The following is a 27115-nucleotide window of genomic DNA, read 5'->3' as shown; positions in this document are numbered from 1 at the left end:
GTGGCTAGAAGTATGGAAATGAGCATAAATAAAAGGCAATCAAAGATGAATTTTTAAGGAGCTGAATAATATTCAATTTCTCGAAGAACCATGATTTGAGTTGCATCACTTCGTGATTCTTCTCTGACAGTTACAATATAGAACATCAATTATAAAACCATAAGAAGGCAAGGCAAACTGTGCTTATAGACAAAAAATCAAGAAATAAAATTAGAAAGTATAACAAATTGAGCTCATACTATAAACATTGTTGTTCCCAATTCCTATCTTTCAAAATCAGAAAGTATACCAAATTGGCTCACACCAATGAGTTCGTCATAGAATATCAACCACACCAAACCCAAACTTAAAAATTGGGGTCGAGTTTTACTCAAACTTGAACCCAATTACAATGAATTTTTCTTATTAAATTCAGGTTAAGTTTGCACGGGTACTTACGAATTCAATTTTCATTATCATCCCTAAATGTACCCATCACTAATTCACTATGAATTGTTAATGTGTAATCTAGATGGATGGTAACATCCATACTTCTATCTTTTTAAGAAATAAATATCTATATTTATACTATAAAAAAATGAAATATGTTATAATTCTCTATATGGTATAATTTGCACTTACTTATTTTGTATTTCTCACGCAATAAAAATATTAATAGAAGTTAGAGAAAATTACATATATTAAAAATATCAAACAATTAGTGTAATTTTTAAAAACAATTTTTAATAATATTACAATTTATTTTTATATTCTTATCACATAAATTATAATATCGTATACACCTAATACTAAAATTATAATGTAATATAATTCTCAAAAATAAAACACAATAAAACATTAAATTCTTTCGGCTAAAAGACTAGTCTTTTCGAGATAGTTATGGGTTGGCTAGAGACACATCCTTAAATCCTAACAAGATCATACCATCTATTTCTCTTTACTTCTTTCTCTTTCCTTCCTCTCCTTTTCCCTCAGTCGCTTTTGCCAAATCTCGCTCACTGTTCTCTCTCTAGGGTTTCGATTCCACATTCTAGATTCCCAAAAAGAGGTATCATCTCTACTCGATTCTTCTCCAATCCCTTAACATCTTTCGGATTCAGATCAAATCCTTACTCATTCTTTTCAATTCATCTTTTTCATCCGATCCGTTTCATCCGGATCCGACAATTCCAACATTTAACTCATGATTGCGTAGTTATTTAGGGTTATCTCTTTTAATTGGTTTTTATACCGATTGTTACAGTAGCTCACACTTCTGAAAATCTGAATGTGTTTTCATTGTTGTGTTTTTATTTATTTATTTCTAGTTTTGTTTTTTGCAGAAACCAATTTGCAAGGTTTTTCTTCATATTAATGGATTTCACGAGAATGTATTAATTGTACATTTATGTTACTTAATAATGTCTGTGATTATATTTTAGAACAATTTCCCTGGTTTGATTCGAAGTGGTGGATTTGTGAATGAGTGCATTTCCTTTTCTTTTTTCCATTATTGAGTCATATAGATTCCACAAGATCTTAAGTTGGTTGTAGATTGCCATAACCTTTACCTTTTATCTGTGCTCGGGAGTGGACCGGCTAGGCACACATAGGCGGGTTTTATATTTTTGTAACAAATGTAAAAAAGCTGTTCATTGCATGTTCCCATCTAGTGGGGTCTGGGGAGAATCTTACCTTCGCAATCAGAGATGTTATCTCCAGGATTTTACCCTATAACCTCTGTTAGGACTTAAGCACACGAGGAGAGCCCAACCCAAAGACTAATCTATTAGGTGGGAGAGCCTCATGGCTTAAGTACCACATTGAGTTTGCTATTCTACTCAATGAGGGACTCCTAACGACCTCCGGATCACAAGGCTGGCAACCTTACCGATGCACCGATGCTCAACTAGTGAGATTAAAGATTGGGTGTTGGTGTTCCTTTTTTTAGTTTAATTGTTGTTGTTGTTGTTGTGATTTGAGGATCTTTGGAATGATGTAGTTGTTATGTGTGAATTGCTAGGTTTTTCAGTTAGATGTTATGCAGCAGTTGTATAAGGTCTTTGGTTGTTCAAGCTGGAACCTACGCCAAAAGATTGGAAACCAACAGCATTGGAGGGAGGAGTCTGCAACAAGTTTCCAGAATTTCTTATTGGCGTAATCGTGAATTTAAGAAAATTATTGGGATGATGGTTGATACGGGGTCTATGTCATCAAGGGATGGACCCCTTGTTGATAATATGATGGCAGAGAAATATGATGAGGGTCGGTTTGCCAGTGGAGGATGGAAAAGGTGAAATGTGATTCTATAAATTACTTTCAATTCATATTGACATTGAAATGCATATTGTTTCTGATGACCATGGATGGAATCTTTACTTTTATGCCTTGCCTTGATACAATGGGTTTACGTTCCTGTTGGAGGTGAACATTTATATGTTTATGACTTTGGATTGAAGTATTGACTGTTGGGAAGCCTTTAACATGGTTTGTTTTAAGCTTATGGGTTTGGAAAGAATAAGTTTTGTTAGTCTTAGAGATAATTTTGGAAGAATCAGTTTTTATGTTGGAGATTGTTGTCTGGAAGTGCTGCTGGAATTGCTTTTGTTAGGGCATTGTAAGGAAATTACTCTCTACTAGTGTCAACTTACAAAAATGTTATTAACTATTTTAGTTTAGATAAGATAATAATTTTGAAAACAGGAGAGTATCTAGATTATAAATACTGCTAGAACAGCCTTTTGCTGATGTCAAAGCAAGAAGCAGCTTGGCCACTTGAAGCACTATTTGCATTTTTTTTAAAATACAGTCAAACATACTGAAGTCAGTGAATGAATAAATGTGAGAGGAAGTGTTTTTTGGTGCCTGCAATGCAATTTCAGAAAAAAATACATGATGGTTGGCCACTTGCAAAAGAAATTAGGGAGTTAAATTCATATTTCTTCTTCGAATCCTTGTACTTTTCTTAGCAGAATCCATATTTATTCATCCATACTCATATCAAATGGATATAAAATTTAGACATGGCTTGCACTGGAAGAATGACTTTAATCACTTGCTCATGAAATGAGGGACTTAAATTCATAATATTTCTTCTAATCATTGCAATTTTCCTTGTTGAATCCATCTTTATTCATCCATACTTACGTTCAAATGAATGTAAAATTTAATTAGGGCTTGCATTGGTAGAATAATCATAATGAATTATTTAATTGCTTGAGTGGCTGGATTTGGTGTTCTGATTAATGCTTTTGCATATGTATTCAATGATATTTATTTCATTCATTTTTTAATTTTCAGCGAGGATGGAAGACTTGACTGTGGATATTCGAGTTTTCAGGGTAAGAGAGTGACAATGGAAGATTTTTATGATACCAAGGCATTAAGCATTGGTGGTCGATCGATATGCTTATTTGGAATATTTGATGGTAAGATTTTCCAGTATCATTACTTGCTTGGGAGAAAGAAGTTCCTTGGTCTCAACAATCATACATGATCCACTCTTGTATATTGTGGTGATATGTCTAAATACATTTTAAAATTGGTTACAGGTCATGGAGGTTCTCGTGCTGCTGAGTATTTGAAAGACCATCTCTTTGATAATCTCATGAAGCATCCACAGTTTTTGACAGATGCCAAATTTGCTATTAGTGTGTTCACATTCTCTCATCCCTTTTCATGAATGTCTTGTACTAACCATTGTTTATTATTTGTTATTGCCATCTTTTGCGCTCAATATTGTTGAAAGTGTTTGAGTGCACATCATGATATGTTCTATTTTCTGTCCGGGTTTGATGCCAATTTGATCCACTGTTGCATATTGCGTTCTTATAAATTTTCGCACATACCAATTTGATCCCCGAAAAAGTAAGATACAAACTAGTACTCAAAGATCGTGAATGTGAGTCAAAATAGTCTCTGTCAGAGATCATAAAAATGCTATAAAGGACTAATTTGACACATTTGATATTTTTGGAACCATTTTGGGGGGTTTCAATTTTTCAGGGACCAAATTGATACACATAAAAATATTGAGGGACCAAAATAGGTCTTTACTCATGTTTTTTATATCAATCGTCTGTTTTTTTGTTGTAGCATCTATAGTAACTTCAGTAAGCTTCCAGGTGAAACATATCAACAGACTGATGCTGATTTTCTGAATGTTGAGAAGGAAACATTCCGGGATGATGGGTCCACGGCTTCAACAGCAGTTTTGGTTGATAACCATCTTTATGTAGCTAATGTTGGAGACTCTAGAACTATAATATCGAAAGCTGGCAAAGGTACTATTTAGATGATCAATTGTTTTACCATTTAATGAACTCATTTTGTTTATTAAAGGACAAGACCTGATATTATTTATAATTTCTCAGATAATTTTTTATACAAGCATATTTTATAAAATAGTTAATCAAAAATGGTTGGTCACTATTGAAATGGAATTTTTTCCAGCCGAACTTATCTGTGAGTTTAGGGGTTCGAATCTTGGAGCCACCACTTTGGGATGACCGTTAACTAACCACAACCAAGAGGTCGAGGGTTAGTCTCACAACTATGCCTGTGGGGATAGCTGTTCAACGACCCAAAATTGTTTCCATATCTTTATGATCTGATTATGGGAAAAAGCCAGTAGTGTAAATATAGGGGCATGTGGAAAATAAAGTATTTATATTAGTGTGATAACGATTTCTTAAACTAATTGTTACCTTTTTGGCAGCAATTGCTCTATCTGAGGATCATAAACCAAATAGAAGTGATGAGCGGAAGAGAATTGAGAATGCTGGGGGTGTTGTCATGTGGGCAGGTGAGATATTATATTTCACGCATGATACATTCAGGGGGATGATTCTGTTTATTTTGGGGATTTTCATCATTTTATCTTCCCTGCCTGAGTTGAGATTTGATGTATTTGTTTGACTTTGGAAGCTTGTGCAGACTCTATTAACTCCAATAGAATCTTACATGAGTATGTGGAAACATATATTTTCATTGATCCAATCCTTTCATGAAGTTTTCTTTTGCACGTCTTGAAGAACGCATAGTGGATGCTCTTTGGGCTTCTTGATTAATATACATGTCTATTAGACATGTTCCATGTGTTACTGACTGGATGACAATATATTGGAGTATGCAAGCAGTATCTGAGTTCTCAATGTATACTAAATTGGAATGAAATGCTTCATATCTTCACCTTAAAGCAAGGTCATCCATCCAAGCGATGGACTTTGATCATGAAATGGAATGATTAATTTGTGTAGGCATTCACACATGTTTATTTGCTGTTCAGGTACATGGAGGGTAGGAGGGGTGCTAGCAATGTCTCGTGCCTTCGGCAATCGCATGTTGAAGCCATTTGTTGTAGCCGAACCTGAGATCCAGGTGATCCCTGATGACCTTGTACAATCTCAAAGTTAATGGTTCTAATAATTGCTAGGGATGTGTCTCTCTAATAATTATTTCTATTACATGGATACCAAGTGTAGACATTGTTTCATTAAAGTCTCTTGCAATAACCGTTTGCTTTCCAGTTTTACAAAGGAACAATAACCCAGTTCCAATTTTGTGACATTCGTTGAGGACACATGTTGGTCTTGACCAAATTTTTTGGAGTCAAACTAATTACTCAATTTATTTATGAACCCACACATGTTTAGCGAAATCATTTAAAACAATGTCTTGAAGTTCTTGCACTTTTATTAATGCACAAGTTATATAAGTTGAGTAATTACTTAGTTTATTTATGAACCCACTATTTAGGCATTTGCTGACGATTAGGAAGCTGATTTCTTTTTATCGTAACGCTTATTAGCAATAAAAAAAGCATAACATTGTGGTAACGATTATAACATTTAGGGAAAAAGGGCAGTTGAATGCATGTGACTCAATCTTCTCTACTGGAACCCATGGCCATCTCTTTTACCAGCCTTTGCACCAAGGCTCACCCTCTACTGCTAACATTTAGAAAATAGCAAAAAAAGGGTAGCCCATTGCATGAGGTCTCACTTAGTGGAGTTTAGGGAAAGTAGATATATGCTACCTTACCCCCACAAGTGGAGAGACGGTTTCAAATGGAAAAAAGAGTTAAAGATAAAAATAGTTAAGAAATACTTTGTCTACTATCATAGTGGGGTTGATGTTGTGGGAGGGTTCCATGTTAAAGTTATAGAAAGGATCCCACATGCAACTAGTGAGAAGAGAAAAATGCCCCATTAATTCCTGCTTAAGTCATTGTGTGTGGTTGTTCAGTTCTGGGTGAGTTGAAATTAAAAGGTATAGATAGGCAAGGAAGAGACAGAAGAAATACTCAGAATAAAATTATATTGATATGGTGTATAGAAATTAGAAAATACAAAGCACTGAAACCTGTTTATACTAAGAATTAGGTCATATACTAGTGTCGTAGTAGTGCTATTAGTACAAGCTCAATATTAATACAAGACACCTTACCATAATCAAATAGAGAAACAAACTTGGAAACATAATCAGAGAGGGAACCAACTCTTAAGATTGTTTACCCAATTAGATAGCTAATTGATTTCACAATATATTTTAAGGATCAACTCTAAGACATTTGTAGTTATCCTAACAGGGCGCATACTGTAGATCACCTAAAGACCATCGACATGTAAAGTTAATCCACTGTCCCCTTTTAGTTAATGGGATGAAGTTAATGTATTATTCACTAAATGCACATTCATTGGCTAATTTCTCTAACCCAGTTGTCTTGATAGGTTTAGACTTCAGTATGGGCTTGTAAATTTAGCTTGTCTATTTATTTTCTGAGGGTCATGTGATTTTGAGATATTTGTTGAAGCGGGAAAAATTCTTCAACTTATAAGGGAGTCATGCTCCCTAGAAGATATGCTTCTGCCCAAATTGTGACCCACATTGTGTCTAGTATGAGAGCACATCTTTGTCCCACAATTTGTGCCACTCCATGTGCCATTAGTTGTGATTGATTGAGAAAAATGTATTCAAGTTAAAATTTTAATTATTAATTATTTTTCTGACCAATCACAAGTTCACAACTGATGGCACATGAAGTGATACAATTTTTGGGACCGAAAATGTGCTTATAGTGAGGCTTTGTGTTTCTTATTGTAGCGAAAAAGCGCTTAGACTATCTATTTTCACTTCATAATGCCATGTACATGGCCTTCATTTATATTTTTGGTTGAACCACTTCCGGGATGTGGGTCACCTCACCTGTTAACTGTTGTATGTTAAGGTAATAAGTCAGAATATGTTGAAAATCTAATGTATTTCCTCATTTATTTTCAGGACCAAGAAATAGATGAACAAATTGAGCTGCTTATTCTTGCCAGTGATGGACTCTGGGACGTGATACAAAATGAGGTAAGCTTTGACTTCCTTCTTAATCCTGCATCTTAATTGTAATTGCATTCACTTGTACATTCTTAAAGCCGGTAAAATAAACATGAAAAAGAATAAGCACAAGAGTGTTTGTTTCAGCTGGTGATATGTTGTTATCCTTAGCAGGGCATGTCATCAAATCCCATGTCTTCAAAAGAATAGTGTTTAGTATAAGAGAAAGTATTTTATCATAAAATAGCATATTTGTTATTCGATGGGAGGGGAATGAAAAATAATTGATATACCGGGGGTTTTGGGAATCTGGCAAGTGATTATCTGCTTGTGACCTCTAATATTTTGGCCTTATATATGCTGTGCTCCCTGAAAATTAGCTAGACATAGAGCATAGCTATTTTAGAAAATTGAGTTATAGGGTTCTTTCTTGCCATCTGAAGCTTCATTACTTTAACCGATGTTGGCTATCATATATATAACAACCAATTCTCTCATTCTTAGTGATATTATTGTACCCTCCTTGTATTCTCCAAATGCTGTGTTCATTGTTCTTAATGACATTATTTTACCCATCGGTTATCTTTTGTTCAGAGTTCAGTGTGTTTATTGATGTTTTTAACTTTCATGTACATTTGTATTCATCTGTTCAGGATGCTGTTTCTCTTGCCCGCACTGAAGAGGAGCCTGAGGCAGCTGCTCGAAAGTTAACAGAAGCTGCATTTTCTCGTGGCAGTGCCGATAACATTACATGCATTGTGGTGCGCTTCCACCATGACAAAGCCGACCCGATTAATCCTGACAAAGCAGAATCAGCTAGTGTCGAGCCTGAGTCGACAACATGAAAGCACAAAATGCATGGGTTAGATAAATTCGCGGTAAAGTGGAAGAGACATACCCAGATGAACACATGCATGATGGCTCATTCTGCATGTCACCAAGTTATTTGTTTATTCATTAGTTTTGTAATCTAAGTCACTCTTGTATTGTGAATTTGGATTCCTTTTCCCAAAACTGCATTTCAGTATTTTCCATATATATTAAGTTAACTGTTTGTAGAGGAATCGATTTGGTAATTATGTTTTCATATAATAAATGCAATGGATTATTTGGGTGATTGTGTTTCTTTGAATTGAATATTTTAGATTTCCTGAATTTTCTTTCCCAAGTCTGTTTTCTCTGAAAGTAAATCTATGTAATAAGAATCTGTGATTTCATACTATATTTTTATGATTATTTGTAGTCCTTAAATTTTATTTATTTCAAACAATTAGCTGTAATGATTCTTGGGTGGGGCTATTAGAGCATCCCTAATTATTGTCCTTAACAAAAAAAAATAGACTTCATAAATTTTGGTGCAGGTGGGAGTGATATGTTTTTGTTTGTAAATAGAGCACAATTTTTATTTCAGCAAAACTCTTAAAATAATAAAAAAAATGAACGGAAAACATATTTAACCATTAATGAAAAGGGAAAAAATTGCAACAACTCTATTTCTTCATATAAACTATTACATTTTGAGCGAGTATTGTTAAAAATAGATAACAATGTAATAGTTTTTTATTTGTTATTATATTATTTATCATTCATTTTCAATCTCACTAACTCTTATGTAAAAGTAATACAATTGAACAGTTGATGATGTACTGACCATGTATAAATTTTTATACTATTATTACATATATATTATACTCTTTATTGGAAAATATAAACTATTATAAACGGTAAATAATATGCTCACTATTTATAAATATTTACACTACCATAATATATATATTACACTATTTACTAGAAAATATAAATAATTATAAAATAAGAGTGAAACCATAGACGACTAACATTTTCCTCAGCACTCTAATATGCTTATTGTGTAAGACTTGCACTTTTTATTTTTTCTAACTTTTCTCCAAAACTATCGTTATTTAAAACTTCAATTCTAAAAATTAACTTTATGATTATTCATAATCTAATGTAAGGCATACACTTATGATTATTCATAGAACTATCTGTATGATTATTCGCAATCCCACTTTAATAATATATTTTTGACGTTAGTACCCTTGTATGTGTTACATAACTTCTGCGATATAATAAGCTTTTCGGCTAATATATTTTCCACAGCCCAAAAAAAGATTTAACAACTCTATTTTAACTATATAACAACTTTAATTTATTTATCCATATACAAATATAAAGAAATGCTCGGTGATGACTGAAAAAGTAAAGTTGGGTAAGAGTTTAACTCCTTTTTAAAATAGTATTAAAGTTAAGAACAACATCCATATTTAAAAGCTACTTGTTAAATTCCGGTTAAGCTATTTGTTTTTCCATTATGAGATGATGCCAAATATTAAGGGTAGACATGCAATGTAGAATTCATGTTATGAAGTAGCTTAGTAGCTACTGGGTACAAACATATGAGCCATCCATGGTGAAGATTCTTGGACAACCAGTAGATTTATAATCTCCAATTTATTTGTAGAAGTTAATCTTTAGAAGGTTAAAATAAGGATAGTCTCAGAAATATGCGGGAGTACCAATAGCCTCATCATAATTGTTTTGTAATTTAAAAAAATAAATAATTGTATCATCTTAACTATGGTTGCATTGATTAAAAAAAGAAGCTAAGTGTAGAAATATGATGTTCATCCATCACTCATTTCAATGCTAGGATGTTGTGTGGGACGATCATACGTTGTCCATTAATAATGTACTCTACTTTAAATTCTTATTCCCGTTTTAATTATGTCATGCTTACTCTTTTTTTTGTTTAATGTCTCTATCTTATTTCTATTGCATTATATATTATCATAACAAGTATTGAGACTATTGTATGTTATGTGACAATAATGGACTGTGGGAGGAATTAGGAGAGGAGGTAGCCCACACTAAGATAGTTGCCTTGTGAATCAAGCATCCAGATACTTATTCCCCTAAATTTCCAATGGGTATCTTCTCACTGAAGTTGTCCCAAAATTTGCACAACTTCATGTATCACTTGTTTTTTATTGCTAAGAAAAGTAAAATAGCAACAAAGTTAAATTAAATTTATATTTTCTGACTAATAAGAATAAAATGATACATGAAGTGGTACACATCTTAGAACATAAGATGTATTTCCCTATCTACTATGATACTAAAGATGCTTGTCCACCCTAGCATTCAAATGCCTAGGCCAATTCAAGAAACTCATTCTATTTCCACACGTGCCTATCTACTAACCAGACATGACTCTAGTTACTTGATATACAATATGTTGGAACTTGGTTTGTTGAAAGTCATTAGTGAAACTTTAAGGTGTGTAATCTAAAAACTCACAAGTCCCACATAGAAGAATTTTGAGAAAAATAACTTTCAAGTCCTACATTGGAGAGATGAGGAACATGGAAAAAACTCATGTTATAAATAGAGATTTTCTCCCCTCATTATAATTGACTCCAAGTTGAATGCGATTTCATTCAACTTTTTATTTCTCCCTCATATTTTTCGTCGATTCTTTCCAGAAAACTTCTCCCCCTTTCTTTCCGTGGTATTGAGAATTGGCACAAGCAGCCAAATTGTGAAAATTTCGAGAACTGGCACTGATAGTCAATATTGAGGGAAAAGAATTGACAATTATAGTCATATTATGGGCATTTGGAAAACTGACACTGGTAGTAGGTATTGAGGAAAAAGAATTGGCATTATTAGCCATATTGTGGGCATTTTGAGAACTAACATTGATAGTCAGATTGTGGAAAAAGAATTGGCATGAATAGCCATATTGTGGGTATGTTGAGAATTATCACTGATAGCCATATTGTGGTGTATGTATTTGAGATTGATTCTTACAGTGCAGTAAGAATCCGATAACAGAGATCTGAAGTATTTTATCCTAGGGACGACGGTTGATAGTCTACTTGCACAATTTGGGCAGTGCCATGAAACATCTTAAAGAGAGCGACCCGATTGTGACTAAGCCAATAAGTATTACTTTGTTTCATTTAGAATTGTTGTAAGCAATGGTAACAACAATTTTAAGACGTTTCGACTACAATGACATTCGTAGATAATATTACTAGACTGAATTTTTTTGACCTGAATAAATCATTTAGGTTTGATGGGACAAATTTCAAATGGTGGCAACATAAGATGAAATTTTTTCTCATTATGAGAAAAGTTGCTCACATTCTAATTACTTGTATCCCAGTGTTGCAGAAAAAGCTGAAAAGAGAAGAAAAGATAAACTAGCTATTGTAATACCTATCTGGAATAAAAATAATTACTTGTATAAGAATTTCATTCTGAATGGATTGTGTGATAATCTCTATCGTTACTATAGTCCATACAAGTCTGCCAAACTAATTTCATATGCACTTGGAAATAAATATGGTATTGAGGAAACTGAGACTAAAAAATATGTTGTTACTTGTTACCTCAAGTATCATATGACCGATGATAAATTAATAGAGTCTCAGTCCATTGAGGTATATAGAATTGCTCATGAAATCATTTCTGATAATATGCCCCTAAAGAGTTAAACTAACAGAGCCTATGAATGTGTATTCGTTGGGTATGTTGTAAACAACATGACGTACATGTTTTATGACTTTAACGTAAAAATGATCATTGAGTCTAAACGATGTTGATTTCAATGAAAAATAAATTCTCTTTTAAATTGAGGAATAGGGGGGGCACATCAACTAATCACATACATGTGATTAGAGATAATGATAAAAATGAAAGGTTTGAAATAGAACATAGACGAAGTAAAATAACAACAACTGCTAGAGAGTATAAACCTGATTATATTGTCTGTATATTGGAGGAGAATCCATTAACTTTTCAAGAAGTTTTGATTTCTTTGGATGCCGACTTGTGGCGAGAAGCCATAAATGATGTGATGAACTATCCAGAGTCTAACAAGAAACAAACTATTTTAGCTCAATCCATTATGGAAGTTAAGATGATAGCACTAGCAACAACTAGTGAAGAAGCAAGTTGACTGAAAAACTTACTTACAGAGATTCCCCTATGAGAAAAACTGATATCAGTTGTGTTAATCCATTGTGATAATAACGCGGCTACTGCAAAAATTGGGAACTGCTTTTATAACAGTAAGAAACGAAAAATATGTCATAAGCACAACACCATTAGAGAGTTACTCTGTACATGAGCTGTTAGAGTAAATCATGTACACCCTGAGAACAACTTAGTATATCCTTTGATGAAATGACTAGTTAGAGAGAAGGTCCATACTACTTTTAAGAGTATGAGACTATTATCCTAAGAACGATGATCACTCATGATGATAACCAACCTTACTGATTGGAGATCCCAAGAAATAAGTTCATTGAGTAAAACAGGTTATGAAGTGATATGAGAATGAACATGCTATAACATTATGAGAAACGATTCCTGCAGCATATGTAAGGATGAGTTAAACTCTTAATGAGATCTATACTCCAATTGGAGTGGAGTACCTAGGCTACATGAATACTCTTGATAGACTCATTTGTGTGAATGTGAAAGTGAGGGCTACTTCCTATGAAATTTTGGGCATAAATTTATAGAGCGTTCACTATACTGTGATAGACGTGCCTGACATTTAACGCACAGACTTTACAGAATGCACATTTGAAAAGGTTGTGTATGGTTTGATGTCGGAGATAGAGTTTAAGACCACGAGTCGCTCTAGTAAAATTTGAATCTTACTTACTATGCAAATGTTCAAGTCTCATGACACCTTTGTTTATGCACAATCTTACTGAGACCACATAAATTCTCGAAAATCGTTTTTAATTTTAAGTGGGTGATTGTTGGAACTTGGTTTGTTGAAAGTCATTAGTGAGAACCTTTGGGTGTGAAATCTAAAAACTCACAAGTTCCACATAGAAGAGTTTTAGAAAAAACAACACCATAGTCCCACATAGGAGAGATGAGGAACATGAAAAAATCTCATGTTATAAATACAAGCTTTCGACCCTAATTATAACTGATCCCAAGTTGAATTTGCTTTCATTCAACTTTTTCTTTCTCCTTCATATTTTTCATTGATGCATTTCTGACAAACTTATTCCCCTTTCTTTCTATGATATTGAGAATTGACACAAGTAGCCAAATTGTGGAAATTTCGAGAACTGACACTAGTAGTTAGTATTGAGGAAAAAGAATTGACACATATAGTCATATTGTGAACATTTTGGAACTGACATATGTAGTTAGTATTGAGAGAAATGTTTTTACACTTGTAGTCATATTATGGGCATTTCGAGAATTGACACTGGTAGTCAGATTGTGAGAATTTTTTTGGCACGAGTAGCCATATTGTGGGAATTTCGAGAATTGGCACTGATAGCCATATTGTGGTGGGTGTATTCGAGATTGGTTCTTACAGTGCAATAAGAATCTAATACTAGAGATCTAAGTTGTTTTATCCTAGGGTCGGCGTGGTTGATATTCTGCTTGCATAATTTGGACAGTGCCACAAAACCTCTTAAAGAGAGTGGCATGAGCATGACTCAGTCAATAAGTATTATTTGATGTCATTTAGAATTGTTGGAAGCAATGGTAACAACACAATATAAATACAAATTTGTGGTTCAATTGGGTATACAATTCGTCATAATTTTATGAGACATTCATAATGTCGAACCATGTATGTAATACACACGTACCGTAAATTTGATATATGATAGTATGGTAAATGAGAGAATTGCGTAATTATGATGACTATTGACCATATGTTTTTCAATCTAACACTCATGACTTAGACCTACTTCATCATTCCTCAAGACCCAATTTCATGTTGATGAGCTTTTAGGTAGGGATGGCAAAATGGGCTTGGCCCGACGGGCCAGCCCATTCAGATATGTGTTTTTAGCGGGCTAGTCTGGGGGTTTTAGCCCAAAAGCCTGTATTCAACCCATTTTGGAAGCCCGTTTTTTAGACGGGTCATGGAGGATCGGGTCGGGCTGGCCCAACGGGCCAACATTAAGATTAAAGTTCATTTGTCTATCATGTTGCTCATTGCAATTAAGATTAAACTTTTACAATTTTAACTTATGTTTGAATCCTTAAGCATATAATTTTTCTTTCTCTTTGTAAAATGAACATTTATTATCTCATTATGTACTTATTTATTATCTTCACTCTTATCCAATTATTGTACTTATTATCAGATAAAGGTGGAGTTTCAGTGACAATTAGAGGTGTTTGAATCAAATTTAAACATTTAATTAATTAAAATGGAAAATTGGAAACTCAAACAGAACTACTGATTTTGATTCCTTTTGGAAAATTAATTGAATTCGACTGAGTTTCAATTTATATTTTTAATGTAGTCGAATTCAAATTAAATTGAGTAATATATACTTTATCGTGATTGATTTATAATATAATAGTTTTGATTATTATACACTTTTTAAAACTTATGAGTTATAAGCTCTATTGTGAAGTATGAGTCTAAAAGTTTAAGACTATGATGTTTATTGTTTAGAATTGACAAGTTTTATACTAATGCACTATGTTACTATGAAATTGTTTCTTTTGTTTGTAATTTTTTGTTTTAAAAAACATTTATGAATTGTTTGAATTATTTATTTTTGTATAAAAACTTTAATGTGTGTTTTAAAAAAACAAAACGGACCAGCTTGTCCGCCGGCCTGCCAGCCCTGCCAAATATGAGTCGGGCTAGTATTTTGAGCCCTTTTAACAACAAGGGTCTGGTCGGGCCATTTTCTGACAGGCCAAAGACGGGTCAGGTCAGGCCTGGCCCGGCTGGCCCGTATTGCCACCCCTACTTTTAGGTAGGATCAGGTGCTACTAATTCTATGAGATATGGATCCCAGACCACAAGATTATATGAGGCAGTGGACATGCTAGTTACTCGGACCATGGGCCATAGTGCAGCAGATATTATGTTACCCATGGCTTACATACATGAGTAAAGCCATTTTATTTTTATGGGACAGTGTGGAATTTAGCTATGCTTTGATGGTAACCCCAATTTTGTAGTCTTTATGGATTTTATATATATTTGGGATATCGTCACATAGAGATGAGTAGAACCCGACCCTACTGCTTACCTAGATCGTACAATCACGATCAGGTCTAAATAGAATCAGGTCTCATTAGATCTGGGGTAAATTTATATTAAAAAATAAGACCCAATCAATATTTTAGACCGGGTAAGAACCAAACATGACTTGACCCGACCCGTCTCATGATCACTCACTTATCATATTTGTTTGTGTCTTTATTCAAATGTGTACAAAATAACGACACTTTTTTGGTCAAAACTATAATAGATTCTCTAAATTTTCATCATATATACATATATTATTTTATGACAAATTACATATTCATAATAATAAGTAATACTGAATATACTTTATCTAAAAAGAGTATACATTATATTTAATCAGGTCTATAGTCAATTTTGATTTTAAAGGATGGCCCGTTAGAGTCGGATTAACTTCAAGTCTATAATCAGATTCAAGTTTAAATAATAACTTGACCTACATTTAAGACCAAGTAAGATACAAGCCTTAAGCCGATCCATGTTCACCCCTGTGTCTACATATGATCCTTAAGGACTTGAGATTCATTTTATGCCACGAAAACACCATTAGATGCTTGTGTTGCTTACAGCAAATCCAACATGTTATAACACATTTATCATTTCCACTACATGAAATAATACTTTTCCTATTAAGAACAAAAACAATTTAAAGCATTTGCGTCTAGAATATCCTATTCACGTGTGAGTGATATATTTAGTTAATTCGGCCTTGCAAGTTATTTGTAAATAATTGTGATTCTAACTGTTACGAAAACCGTAAGTTTTTTTCTAAGTTTTTAAAATGTTTCCAAATTCTACTTGATAACCCTGCTTCTCATAGATTAAATTTATAACTTATTCAGCATCATTTTTTACGTATTAATTAGTTAAGTAGATTAGGGATAAGGGATGGTGTTGTTTACAAACTTTTATGTTTGCATTATAACATGTAAAACAAAGAAAAAGTAGAATGTTATATTCTAGCATTGGAGGATTTTCTCTAGGACAGGTGGGGCAGTAATATTTCAAAAAAACATTATAGAGATATTGTTTTTGGTATATTTTAAAATTTAATAACAAAACTTAAGGATAAGAATGTAACATTTATGTATTATTAATGTAAAAATTTATACACATTCACTACATCATCCATCATTCATTTAGATTAATTTTTTAAAGAGTTAATAAAGATTGAATATGAATGGTAGGTGATGAAGTGAAAAAGTATAAAATTCATACATTGTTAGTGCATATATTCTTCTCTCAAAGAATAATACTTCTACATGACTCATTGGACAATAAAATATTTAATATTTTCTTCAAAACTCTCACCCTTTATGAAGTTTCACTCTCTTTAGTATCATATGACATATTCCCCCCTAATATTGCTTTAGATAACTCTCCAACCCAAACCATTTATTTTTTCACCTTAAAAATGCCATATTTGCTCTTTATAGACCAGTTTTCTTCAATTGCTTTTTTCATGGAATATTATCATATGCCTATGAAGTCATGACATGATTACTTATGATTTGTTTGTTTCTTGCATCAAATTTTATTCATGGAGGTTGTTATTCTTTGTTAGTAAACTATTTTTTTATTTATTAATTTTAGTTGGGTTATTTCATTGCTATGTATGATATTCTTAATTTCGTTATTTCTATCTTTATATATTTTTCTCTTAAAAAATATTTATATTAATCTCAAGCATATATTATTTTGATTCTCTATTTGAAAGGATTGAAAAACTAACTTTATGCTCGATTCTTCTGAATTTAAAATACATATAATGTTTATAAGAGATAATGAATTTATGTGTGTTTAAGAATATTTGGAATTTCTTCATAGATTTGTTATGTTATATTTTTATCATGTTTCTTGGGAATTTAAACATGAAAGAATAACTCATTTTTACATTAAAAATTTATATACATTCTAATGATTTCATATGTTATTTATGTATAAATCATAATGCTGCCCCCTCTAAAATCATGGTCAAGATCCGCCACTGTATTCTAGAATCTGAATCCTTGTTCTTTTTAACTGAACAATAAACCCTTGTATCTTGATACAATGACCAAGTTATTTTCAATCAATCAGATAATAATAAAATGTTGAACGGAGAATATTAGACCAGTAAAATTGATGCACAAATCTTGAATTACATATATAATTATACATATCAGGAAAACAATGTTAATTAAACTAGACATATTTACAGGTAAGTCTAAAGACATAAACACTTATATAAAATGTTTAATTTCACTTCATAATTATAATATTAGTACACTGAACTTTTGAAGGAACAAAAGGAAAAAGAAACATGGTAGTATATAACAATTAGGAAATGCTCAAAATAAGTTCATGCCTCATAATATATAAAAAAAAAGTTCATACCTGCCATGAAAGATTGCTCCCTTGATCACTTTCACTTTCAAATTGAGCTACAACAATGTAATGGCTTCCAAGCTCAATTTGCTGAGGGAACATTTTAATATCAATCATTACCATATCTCTCATGGCATTAAGGGAGTGCCATTGCAATGGATGAGAGAACAGAGTATTCCAAATGTCCAAGATGCAGAGAAGATACTTGCATGTCTTTGCTGATCTGCATAGATTTAAGAATATTGAGGCCTTAACTAGAGGTTGTTGTTGTTCCTCTCAGCTCTATTACTATGACACTGGTGTTATCTCTGCTTCCCTTTGCCAATGCTATCTTAACCAAGAGGGCTGCGGCCTTGGCAGCACGGCTTTGATTCCCTACCCCATCGGAAACTTGCCTACTCTGGCTGTTGAGACATTTCCTTACAACCTTACACGCAAAATCGCTAGAGATGACATCCCACAAGCCATCACTTGCTAGTATAAGAAATTCGTCCTTACTGGTTCTCTTGGTCACTGTGACTTCTGGTTTCGATATTACATATGGTTGAAGGTACTGGTCTCCTGCATCAAATTAAACAATGGGAAAAGATAGATAATGGGGAGCAGTACTGTTATGAATTATGATGCAACCGAATGTTTTAAATTGCACCCAGGAATGGTAATTGCGGTTTCAGGAGTATCCATAATGATTGTAACCACATTTTCCACAGTTTTCCACAATTGCTATAGACTCACTTAACCGTAATTGCAATTTAAAACACTGATGCAACCAAATTGAAGTAATGCTGGAACAAACTGGAGCAGAAAACAAGCTACTTATTGTTTAGTATAAAAAGTAGACATTACAAATTGTTGAATGACGAAGCTTTAGGAAAAGGGAATGGATTTGAAACAATATCCAAATACAGGCAAGTATTTCTAATTCTAAATATGATAATTATACTAATCGTTTCTATATCTGCTTATAAATCACATGCTAATTCAATATTGCCATTTATTAAGAATAAATAGATCATCGATTGAAGTTTCGTATTTAAGTAGACCATTTAAGCACATAGTGATTAGAGTTGCTCCATGTAATTTGATAGATCGTGATCCCTTAATCTTTAAGTTCAATCCTAAAGATGATTAAATATATTATGCATTTAGAATTATAAAGTTTGAAGTTTTTGACTAAAACCAGACATGGGAAACAATTGTCAGGGATGTATATTAAGCATGTGAGGATTGGGACAATTGTCCATCTTCATTTGTATATTAAATAAAGAGTATAATATCTATGCATTATCAATGTAAAGATTTATACATAATCAATTATATTATCCATCATTCATTTGTATATGTCAAAAGTTTAAACTAACCTATAGATCGTGAAGTGGCAAGAACACCAAGAACACGATGTCCATTCCAGTTTATGACCCTTCCACCAGCCTCTTCTATTCGCATCAACTCATCAGGCCTGTCTGGCTGTGCACATATAAGGGAATCAGTATGCCATTATAATAAGAAAATGTGTGATAGGAAAATGTGTGGCATATTAATTATCAATACAAGTTCTGGTGTACCACTATTATAATAAGAGTAAGATACATTTTGGTGAATGAAATTTTTGTGTGTATTAATAAAATGGTCTATATAGATATCAAATGTTCAGCATTTTTATGATTAATTTTAGGACACTTTAGCTATAATTCTCCAAACAACGTTCACCATATTTGAATATTAGTTTTATTTTACCTTTATACCCAAAAATGGATATTTACTCTTATAATAAAGATCTCAAATCTCCAAACAATATTAGACACAATTGATTCTACGTAAAAAAAATGATGTTTTGATTATTAGTATATGGTCATAACACATAATCACAGTTAACATTGTAATAAAATAGCTGTGAACAAATAAAAAAATACTACTATTTACATGTCATGGAAATTGTTTATTGAAAATTGAAAGGGGTATTAATTATTATTTTTTATGTTATTTCGGATGAAAATAAAGTAGTGACGTTAGGGAGATGATGATATATCAAGAAAAAGTAAATAAATAAGGTTAAGATAATTAATATGACTGCAATATGTATTGATATTGCATTATGTACCTTCAATATGAAGATATAAATATGATGATCGGTTGACAATGCAAAAGACACTTATCATTGAGTTAGAATCCTCTTCATTAATATTGAGATAAATGATCACTTTTATACTTACACATAGGGTTAAAAATGTTATTTTATTATATCCTAAGGATAAAAATGTTAAGTCATATTACTTTTTTACTCTTGTTTTTTTTGTGTATTTGTCTCACAATTAATGGAGAGGATCCTAATCTTATCATTTGGTTCTCTCTAAAAGATGAGAGAGAGTGCAACTTAAAAAGAACTATGTGTAATCAAATGATATTCATTAAATACATTGTAATATGTTATTTATCGAAGGAAAAAAATTATGCATCGACAACACCATATGAGTTTTATTCAACTTTAATACAAACTAAAGATAATAAACATCAATAATTCTTTAGAATTTAGACTGATGATTACACTCTTTCTTAAAGGCACAAACAAATATACCTTATGATCACAAGATAAGTCCAAAGCTTCACCACCTCTTCCCATCACTGCTCTGGAATCACCGCAATTAGCCACCACAATTTCCTCCTCCGCTACAACCGCCACAATCGCCGTCGTCCCTACCGTCCTCACTGCTTCAACATCCCCTACCTCTCTATCCATTTTACCAAAACACCCTTCCATCACATCCTCCCAGTCCCATTCCACCTCATTCCCACTCCTTCTACCATACCTCTCCACTCCCTCCGCCACCAACCGGTGCAACCGCTCCCGGCACACTTCCGCCACCTGAGCTCCACCGTGACCGTCGTAAACCGCGAAGAAATCACAATTTCTTCTCTCCTTCGACACAAACCCTATCTCCACGCTCACTGCATCCTCCATCTCCTTCCTATTCCCCGTCACCGACATCGTACCGTACGATAGAACTTCATCGTTTCGCTTCAACCACCGATCCTCCTTCTCCGATGACAACGTCGATGCCATTGCCACCAAAAGCGATATCTCCACTGATTCCACAGACCTCGTTTTCATCGGAGCATGGAGCTTCGCCTCACAAGTATACTTCCTTTCCCGGATTTGTACCCTTCTCCGGCGAGAATTCTTGAACCTTGTAACTGTCTCGTTTGAAACGGCGTCGTTTCGTCGCAGAGCTGTGGCATGTGGTGAGTGTCGTTTTGAATTATTCATAGTCGTTTTTATATTTATAACGAAAAGAAAATAAGAATAGCAATCGGGAAAAAATGGCGGTAGTAGGAACTAGCGGATTTAAAGTAGTTTGATTGCGAATCTTTGAGGCATTGAATCTGGACCGTTAATTTAAAGAAGGATGTTGTAGAAGTAACATGTGTATTTATATAGAGTAGTGAGTTGGATTTTTGTGAAAGAGACGTGGACGGTTGAGATGAGAGGATGGGTACGTGGAGCTTTGATGTTGAGGTAAGTGATACGGTTGGGTAAAAGATGTGGTGGTAGTTGGATCTTCGGGTAAGCAAATGTCTGTACTCTACTGGCTCATAAATTAGATACAGTGTTTATATATTATTGTAAGAATAAAAGTTTATACATACTCGCGAAATTATTAATCATTCATTTAGTTTAAAAAAGTCAATAATAATTCAATATAATAATAGATAATATATTAATATTATATCAAAATTCAAACACTTTAATACATAATTTCTTTTCTAAAACTTAATATATATATTATCCAGTTTTATTAAGTTTAGAGTTAAACTAAGGTTCTAAAATAAAGAATGTCAATATTTAGAGTTGAATAACAACTTATATAGTCTAAATGGACTTGTACATTTAATTATATTGGAATAATAATATTTTTTGATCTAAAATAGATATTCCATTTGATTATAACAACAAATTATCAACCAGTAAGATTTTATCTTTTTAAAGGTGTTTTGATCGATTTCTTTTCCTCGTAATTTATTATTGATTTACTTTTTATATATGAGGAGAGATTCGTTTATACACAAGCACTCAATCTCAGTTATTATTTTTTGTGTATTAAATGAGTGAAACTTAAATGTTATCTAAGATTCTTTTTTTTCTCTCATCACTTATTTCTCTCACCATTTAGTTTATTAAATTTAAAAAAAATCAATGATTGAGATTGAGTGTTATTAATATAACTTATGTAAATAAATCTGTCATATATATATATATATATATATTATGTGATATGGTATTGATTCTTTATTCTCTTCATCATGTTATCAAATATGAGAGCAATATCAATAAGACTTAAACATGGGAAGGGTCAAGTTAAAAATCTAGTGGGGACATTTGGTGAAAGGAAGAGAAGACAATGTCGGATAGAAAGTTGATAGAGTAGTAAATTACGTGGCGTGTGTGAGAGAGGTTGCTTTCCGCAATTTTGCTTTTGTTGAGTTATGCGAGGTAGAAGGCCACGTGTTAAATGGAGGTGGGTTGCGTCTCACATTTAGGGCCCTGCTAGTCTAAATTCCAATCCCAAGATCACAAATGTTATTATGGAAAGACGGTATAAGATTGATTGAAAAAACATAATTAACAAAAATATAATAACTAAATGTTCTTTTTAGTCATGAAATAAGTTATATAAAATTATACTTTCTGTGAGATATAAAATGTACTTTTTCTAATATTTTTTGGGTGCATTATTTATATACAGTTTGTATAAAATTTATACATAGTCAATACTTTTTTCTTAATATATACTATATATCTCTAATAAATTTTCATAAATTTTTGTCATCAATTTTCCATCATAAATTGGAGTTTTTACTTAGAAAAAGGAGTAAGAGAGTAGTATATTAATAGCAGGGAGAGTAATTTCAGCCATATTTCACACATAAGTGGAATAATACTTAAATAAATACGGTATATTTAAATAAATATAATTTGCTTTTATTTTACAAAACGTATAAAAAAAACCATAACATTCAAAAGTTTTTTAACTACATTGTAGGCATCTGTTGGATCAATTTTTAAGGTTGACAAAGAGATAAACCTTAACTGATTCATCTTAATCAGTGTTGTGAGAACCAGACTGGACCGGACGGCTCGACCGGTCTGACCGCTGACTGAACTTAAAAACGGCTTTGTATTGCAGTCTTAACTGAATGAGAGTTGAACCACTTTGAACCGGGGAAATTCCGGTCAGACCGTGTTAAACCCGATTAAACAGAATTAACCCGGGAAGTTAACCGGATGGTTCACTTAAAAATTAAAAAAATGGAACACTGCTATAATATTTTGTTTTACTATCATATAAGAAAAAAGATGAAGATGTTATTACTTCAATATAATTATTCATAATTATTAATTATATAAAGTTTTATATTTATATATAATTATATATTTATAGATACAAATTATTAATTATGTATGAATCACCCTGTCAGACCGAACAGTTTAACCGTTTAAACCGGTTTGACGTCCGACTCGGGTTTCACAACATTAATCTTAACTTTAATAATTACCGAAATCCTAAAAATAATATGATGTTATTTTGTTTGAACTACAAACTTTAAAATACTCTTAACTTTGTTAACAACTTTTGATCATGCTATTGTCAAAGCAATCCTAACACACTAGAGTAATTATTTTAACATCTATAAAATATTAAAATTCTAATACAGGTTCTAATCCATCTCCATGTCTTAGGTGCAAAATTGAGGTTTTCACAAAGTTTATCTTAAAATAAAATAACTACTGTATAAATTTGGGAAACCTTAGAATGATCATTGTATAATGTAAAATAAAGTCTCTAAAAAATTCAATTATAAGGACTAAAGTCCCTGTAAAAACCAAACTGATATTATCCCTACTCTTTCCTTGAAAAGCTAACTAGATGATAATTGTATTTTTAGGACTAATTTGACAAAGTCAAAATATTCCCTATTTCTAAATATACTTGAACCAAACCAATGACATAAAATAGCCATAGACTGAAGGACTTCTAAAAACTTATGAATGTTGAATATAAGATGGTCTCTAGTGTAATTGGAACTAGCAAGGGTGGTGCATCTTCAAAGTATGAAGACAATGCTAAACTGCATAAATCTGGTTAATGCAAGTGACCCACTCTATTTTAAAATCTTAAAAGATTAAGATGCAGAAGCCAGTAACACAGTCAATAAAATAGCACAAGGTTGGGAGATAATTTTTGCCTAATATCTATACATTGACACTATAAAATTTTATATACAGTGAGTGCAATATCTATCATTCATTTGTATTACTTTTATTTGAGAGTCAATGATAATTAAAATTACATTATTGGTGTATATATCTTTTTCTCATTTTCAAATAATGTAGTATTTATGCACTAATAATATAAAAAATTGTATACAATAAGTATATCATCTACGGTTCATTTATATTACTTTTATTTAATAGTCAATAATAATTAAAATAAATAATAAATAATACACTCTGAACAATATAAAAACACTTGCACTAAACACTTATGCTTACATATGTTTTTCTCATTTTCAAAAGAAACCTTTAATAAAACTGAAGTGATAAATGTCAAACTAAGGTAGGAGGAGACTTGGACTAACATTAAAGAATGACCTATGATAGGCTAACCAGCCCAAGAAGAGCAGATTCTACCGGACCCTATTCTAAAAGGGGTCCCCATTATAGTTGGTAGATTATATTCAGAAATAAAAATGATTAAGTTTGACATTATTATATGTCATATTTGAATTCCATTTTTTTCCAAAAAATATATAGCCCAATATATTGAGCCCATGTTTTGGCCTTTATTACTGTATTTAAGAGACTGCCGTATTTATGTGAGGATGAAAAAACCTATTACTTTACTCATTTGTTTTGCATTTATCCTTTTCTATGTTAGGAAAGTTCTTATCAACCTCTAGAGGATCTTTTGAAAACTTAAATACCATTATACTCTATTCTTTAGTGTTGGACAAGTTCCATTACTCCTTCTTGGTTTCCATCCAAATCCATATACTCTTCCTTAGCTATTGGTTGATTATGATTTGCCCTTGAACCATCTTTCACTGTGTCTTCACAATTAATCTTGACATTTCTACATCATAGGAATGATAATTTAAATTGGTTGTCATGATCATATCTTGATACATATCATACTAGATTGTTGGTACAATAGAAGAGAATAAAACAATATAATTTATTAATGGGGTTTGACCAATTGTGTTTACGTCGCCAAAAGCGTTCAACGATTAGTAAGATATTATTAGAGAATAATGATTACAAGCTCTAGCATACTCATTGACTCAAATGCATATGAGGATTTTCTAATTGATGCTTATTATTAGTGTAGTGTAAGTAAATATAAGAGACTTGAGTCCAATATATAATATTGATACTCTCTTCCATTCTAATTCTAGGCAATGTGAGACTTTATATAATAACATGTTCAAGCATCCTCAACAATATTTACCTTGACTGAAATAGACGAATATCTCACTCTATAGGAAATCTATTCAAGAATCTTTACCTTAACAAATATTCTGCTCCATCTTGCTCATTGCCTAATTCTCTTTAACAACTTCTCCACATAAGAGTCTGATCCCCTTCAGCATAAGCCTTTTTCCGAGTATGCTTGACGATGTTACCAAAAGTCTAACTCTCTAAACTTGTAGTGCAACTTCCCATATCGCCATCTAACAGAACACACTACATAAATCTCTATTGTTAGGACATCTTTCAATATTATGGAACATCTACACTAAAGCTTACAACAACCAACATCTTCAATACTCAGTTGAACTAAACCTTAGAGCTTCCAACTGGAGAAGTAAATTTTAGATAATCAAAGAAGAATATTTAGTGCCAACACTGAATTAAACCCAAAGGAACATTTCAAAGTCATCACAACAAAGGTTGTTAGGTTATGAAAAAAGACAGAGAAAAATAAAACTGAAAAGAAAAAAAAAGGTGAGGAAATAGAGGAAGTAGTAGGAGTAGAAAAATCAAAGAGAAATGAAAACTAAGAGTGAATGCTGGAATGATTTATGCAACCTCTGATAGTTCTTGACTAAGTCATGTCCAGGTAGTTCCCAAGAAAGATGGTAAGAAGGTGATTACAAATGAAAAATGAGTTGATTCCAACTCGCATAGATAATGGATGCAGGATGTGTATTGACTACAAAAAGGTTTAACAAAGTTACAAGAAAAGACCATTGACGATGAAGATAAAAAATTGTAGTGGACTCTGAGGATCAAGAGAAAAAACATTTACAGGTCCTCTAAAATCTATGTATATAAAAGGATGTCATTTATATTATGTAATGCTTATAAACTTTCAAGAGGTGCATGATGGCCATATTTTATGATTTGATAAAACAATGCATTGAGGTTTTGATGAATGACTTCTCAGTTTTTCAAAGCATCATTTAACTTGTGTTTGAAAAATTTGGTGTTGGGATATAATATATGCGCAAGAACCAATTTGTTATGTTTATCTATACTATTAATAAAGGGAAAACACAAAATAACCACCCATCATGGTGTAATTTGTGTTTTCCTATTTTGCCCTCAATATCTTCTTATTTTAAAAGTGTACTTAAAAAATTGAATATTAGACCAATTCAACAAATTCAGCCGTAAATTTAGCGCAAAAAATTATATTTGAATTTATAAAATACAAACTATACATTACAAACGAGAGGAAAGCGGGTTGACAGGCACGACAGTGCATGTCAACACGCTAGTAATAATAAAGTTAAATGTATTATTATCTTTATATCATATTTATTGTTTATCAAATAATTAATATGAAAAGTCCTTCATTAAAATTAGGGACTTATTATTATAATAGAGATTATAATAATGAGAAATAAATCTTTTATAATTTTAATGTGAATTGTTATTGATCATGAGATTAATTGAGCTTGTGACACTATTAATCCAGATAGATCAATATATGTGTAATGATCTTTATTATATAAAGATTAATAGATCTCATTTATTAAAATTACACATATAAATGATGCATATAGAGATATGACTATTGAACTGACTCAAAGGAGAATTCCTAATGGTTAATATATTACATTTGAATTGTCAATAGGATATTCTTATGAGGAAATATATATTATTTCCTTAGACTTGAGATTACCATAGTAATTAACAAGTTATTTATTATATTTTGATATCGGACACCTAATGCCTTATGATTAGTTGAATGATTATTGGGTATAATTAAATCTTTGTAGAATTAGTGATTAATCAAGAAAGAATTCATCAACTCATGGTAATGAGCTTGAGCTCTATAGAAATAAAGACCTTGGCCAAGGGGAATTGAATGAATGAAT

At 32.2% G+C, this 27115-nt stretch overlaps 2 protein-coding genes across 2 annotated transcripts; one reads left to right on the top strand and one right to left on the bottom strand.

Annotated features, from left to right (window-relative positions):
* Positions 906-8426, top strand: LOC109334519 (probable protein phosphatase 2C 76). The gene is made up of 9 exons (XM_019570344.1): positions 906-1048; positions 2003-2272; positions 3280-3407; positions 3531-3629; positions 4104-4262; positions 4697-4783; positions 5267-5358; positions 7261-7335; positions 7959-8426. The coding sequence occupies exons 2-9, from the start codon at positions 2016-2018 to the stop codon at positions 8148-8150; spliced, it is 1089 nt and encodes a 362-aa protein (XP_019425889.1). The 5' UTR covers positions 906-1048; positions 2003-2015; the 3' UTR covers positions 8151-8426.
* LOC109334510 (probable protein phosphatase 2C 8) lies at positions 17489-21110 on the bottom strand. Its single transcript, XM_019570332.1, has 3 exons — positions 20310-21110; positions 19096-19201; positions 17489-18295 (listed from the first exon to the last, which is right to left on the bottom strand). The coding sequence occupies exons 1-3, from the start codon at positions 20997-20999 to the stop codon at positions 17985-17987; spliced, it is 1107 nt and encodes a 368-aa protein (XP_019425877.1). The 5' UTR covers positions 21000-21110; the 3' UTR covers positions 17489-17984.

The sequence above is a fragment of the Lupinus angustifolius genome, chromosome LG02 (genome assembly GCF_001865875.1).
Source record: "Lupinus angustifolius cultivar Tanjil chromosome LG02, LupAngTanjil_v1.0, whole genome shotgun sequence".
Lineage (NCBI taxonomy): Eukaryota > Viridiplantae > Streptophyta > Magnoliopsida > Fabales > Fabaceae > Lupinus > Lupinus angustifolius.
The sequence above is the reverse complement of the archived record's forward strand: the minus strand, read 5'-3'. Positions and strand labels throughout refer to the sequence as shown.

Bases quoted from the DNA above. Each gene is read 5' to 3' on its own strand.
- LOC109334510 (XM_019570332.1), bottom strand. From the start codon at position 20,999: ATGAATAATTCAAAACGACACTCACCACATGCCACAGCTCTGCGACGA. The intron at 19,202-20,309 runs GTATATTTGTTT...ATATGTGCACAG, and splicing joins ACTTATCTTGTGATCATAAG to CCAGACAGGCCTGATGAGTT. The intron at 18,296-19,095 runs GTTAGTTTAAAC...AATTTGATGCAG, and splicing joins TGCCACTTCACGATCTATAG to GAGACCAGTACCTTCAACCA.
- LOC109334519 (XM_019570344.1), top strand. From the start codon at position 2,016: ATGTTATGCAGCAGTTGTATAAGGTCTTTGGTTGTTCAAGCTGGAACC. The intron at 2,273-3,279 runs GTGAAATGTGAT...TTTAATTTTCAG, and splicing joins GCCAGTGGAGGATGGAAAAG to CGAGGATGGAAGACTTGACT. The intron at 3,630-4,103 runs GTGTGTTCACAT...GTAAGCTTCCAG, and splicing joins AGATGCCAAATTTGCTATTA to GTGAAACATATCAACAGACT.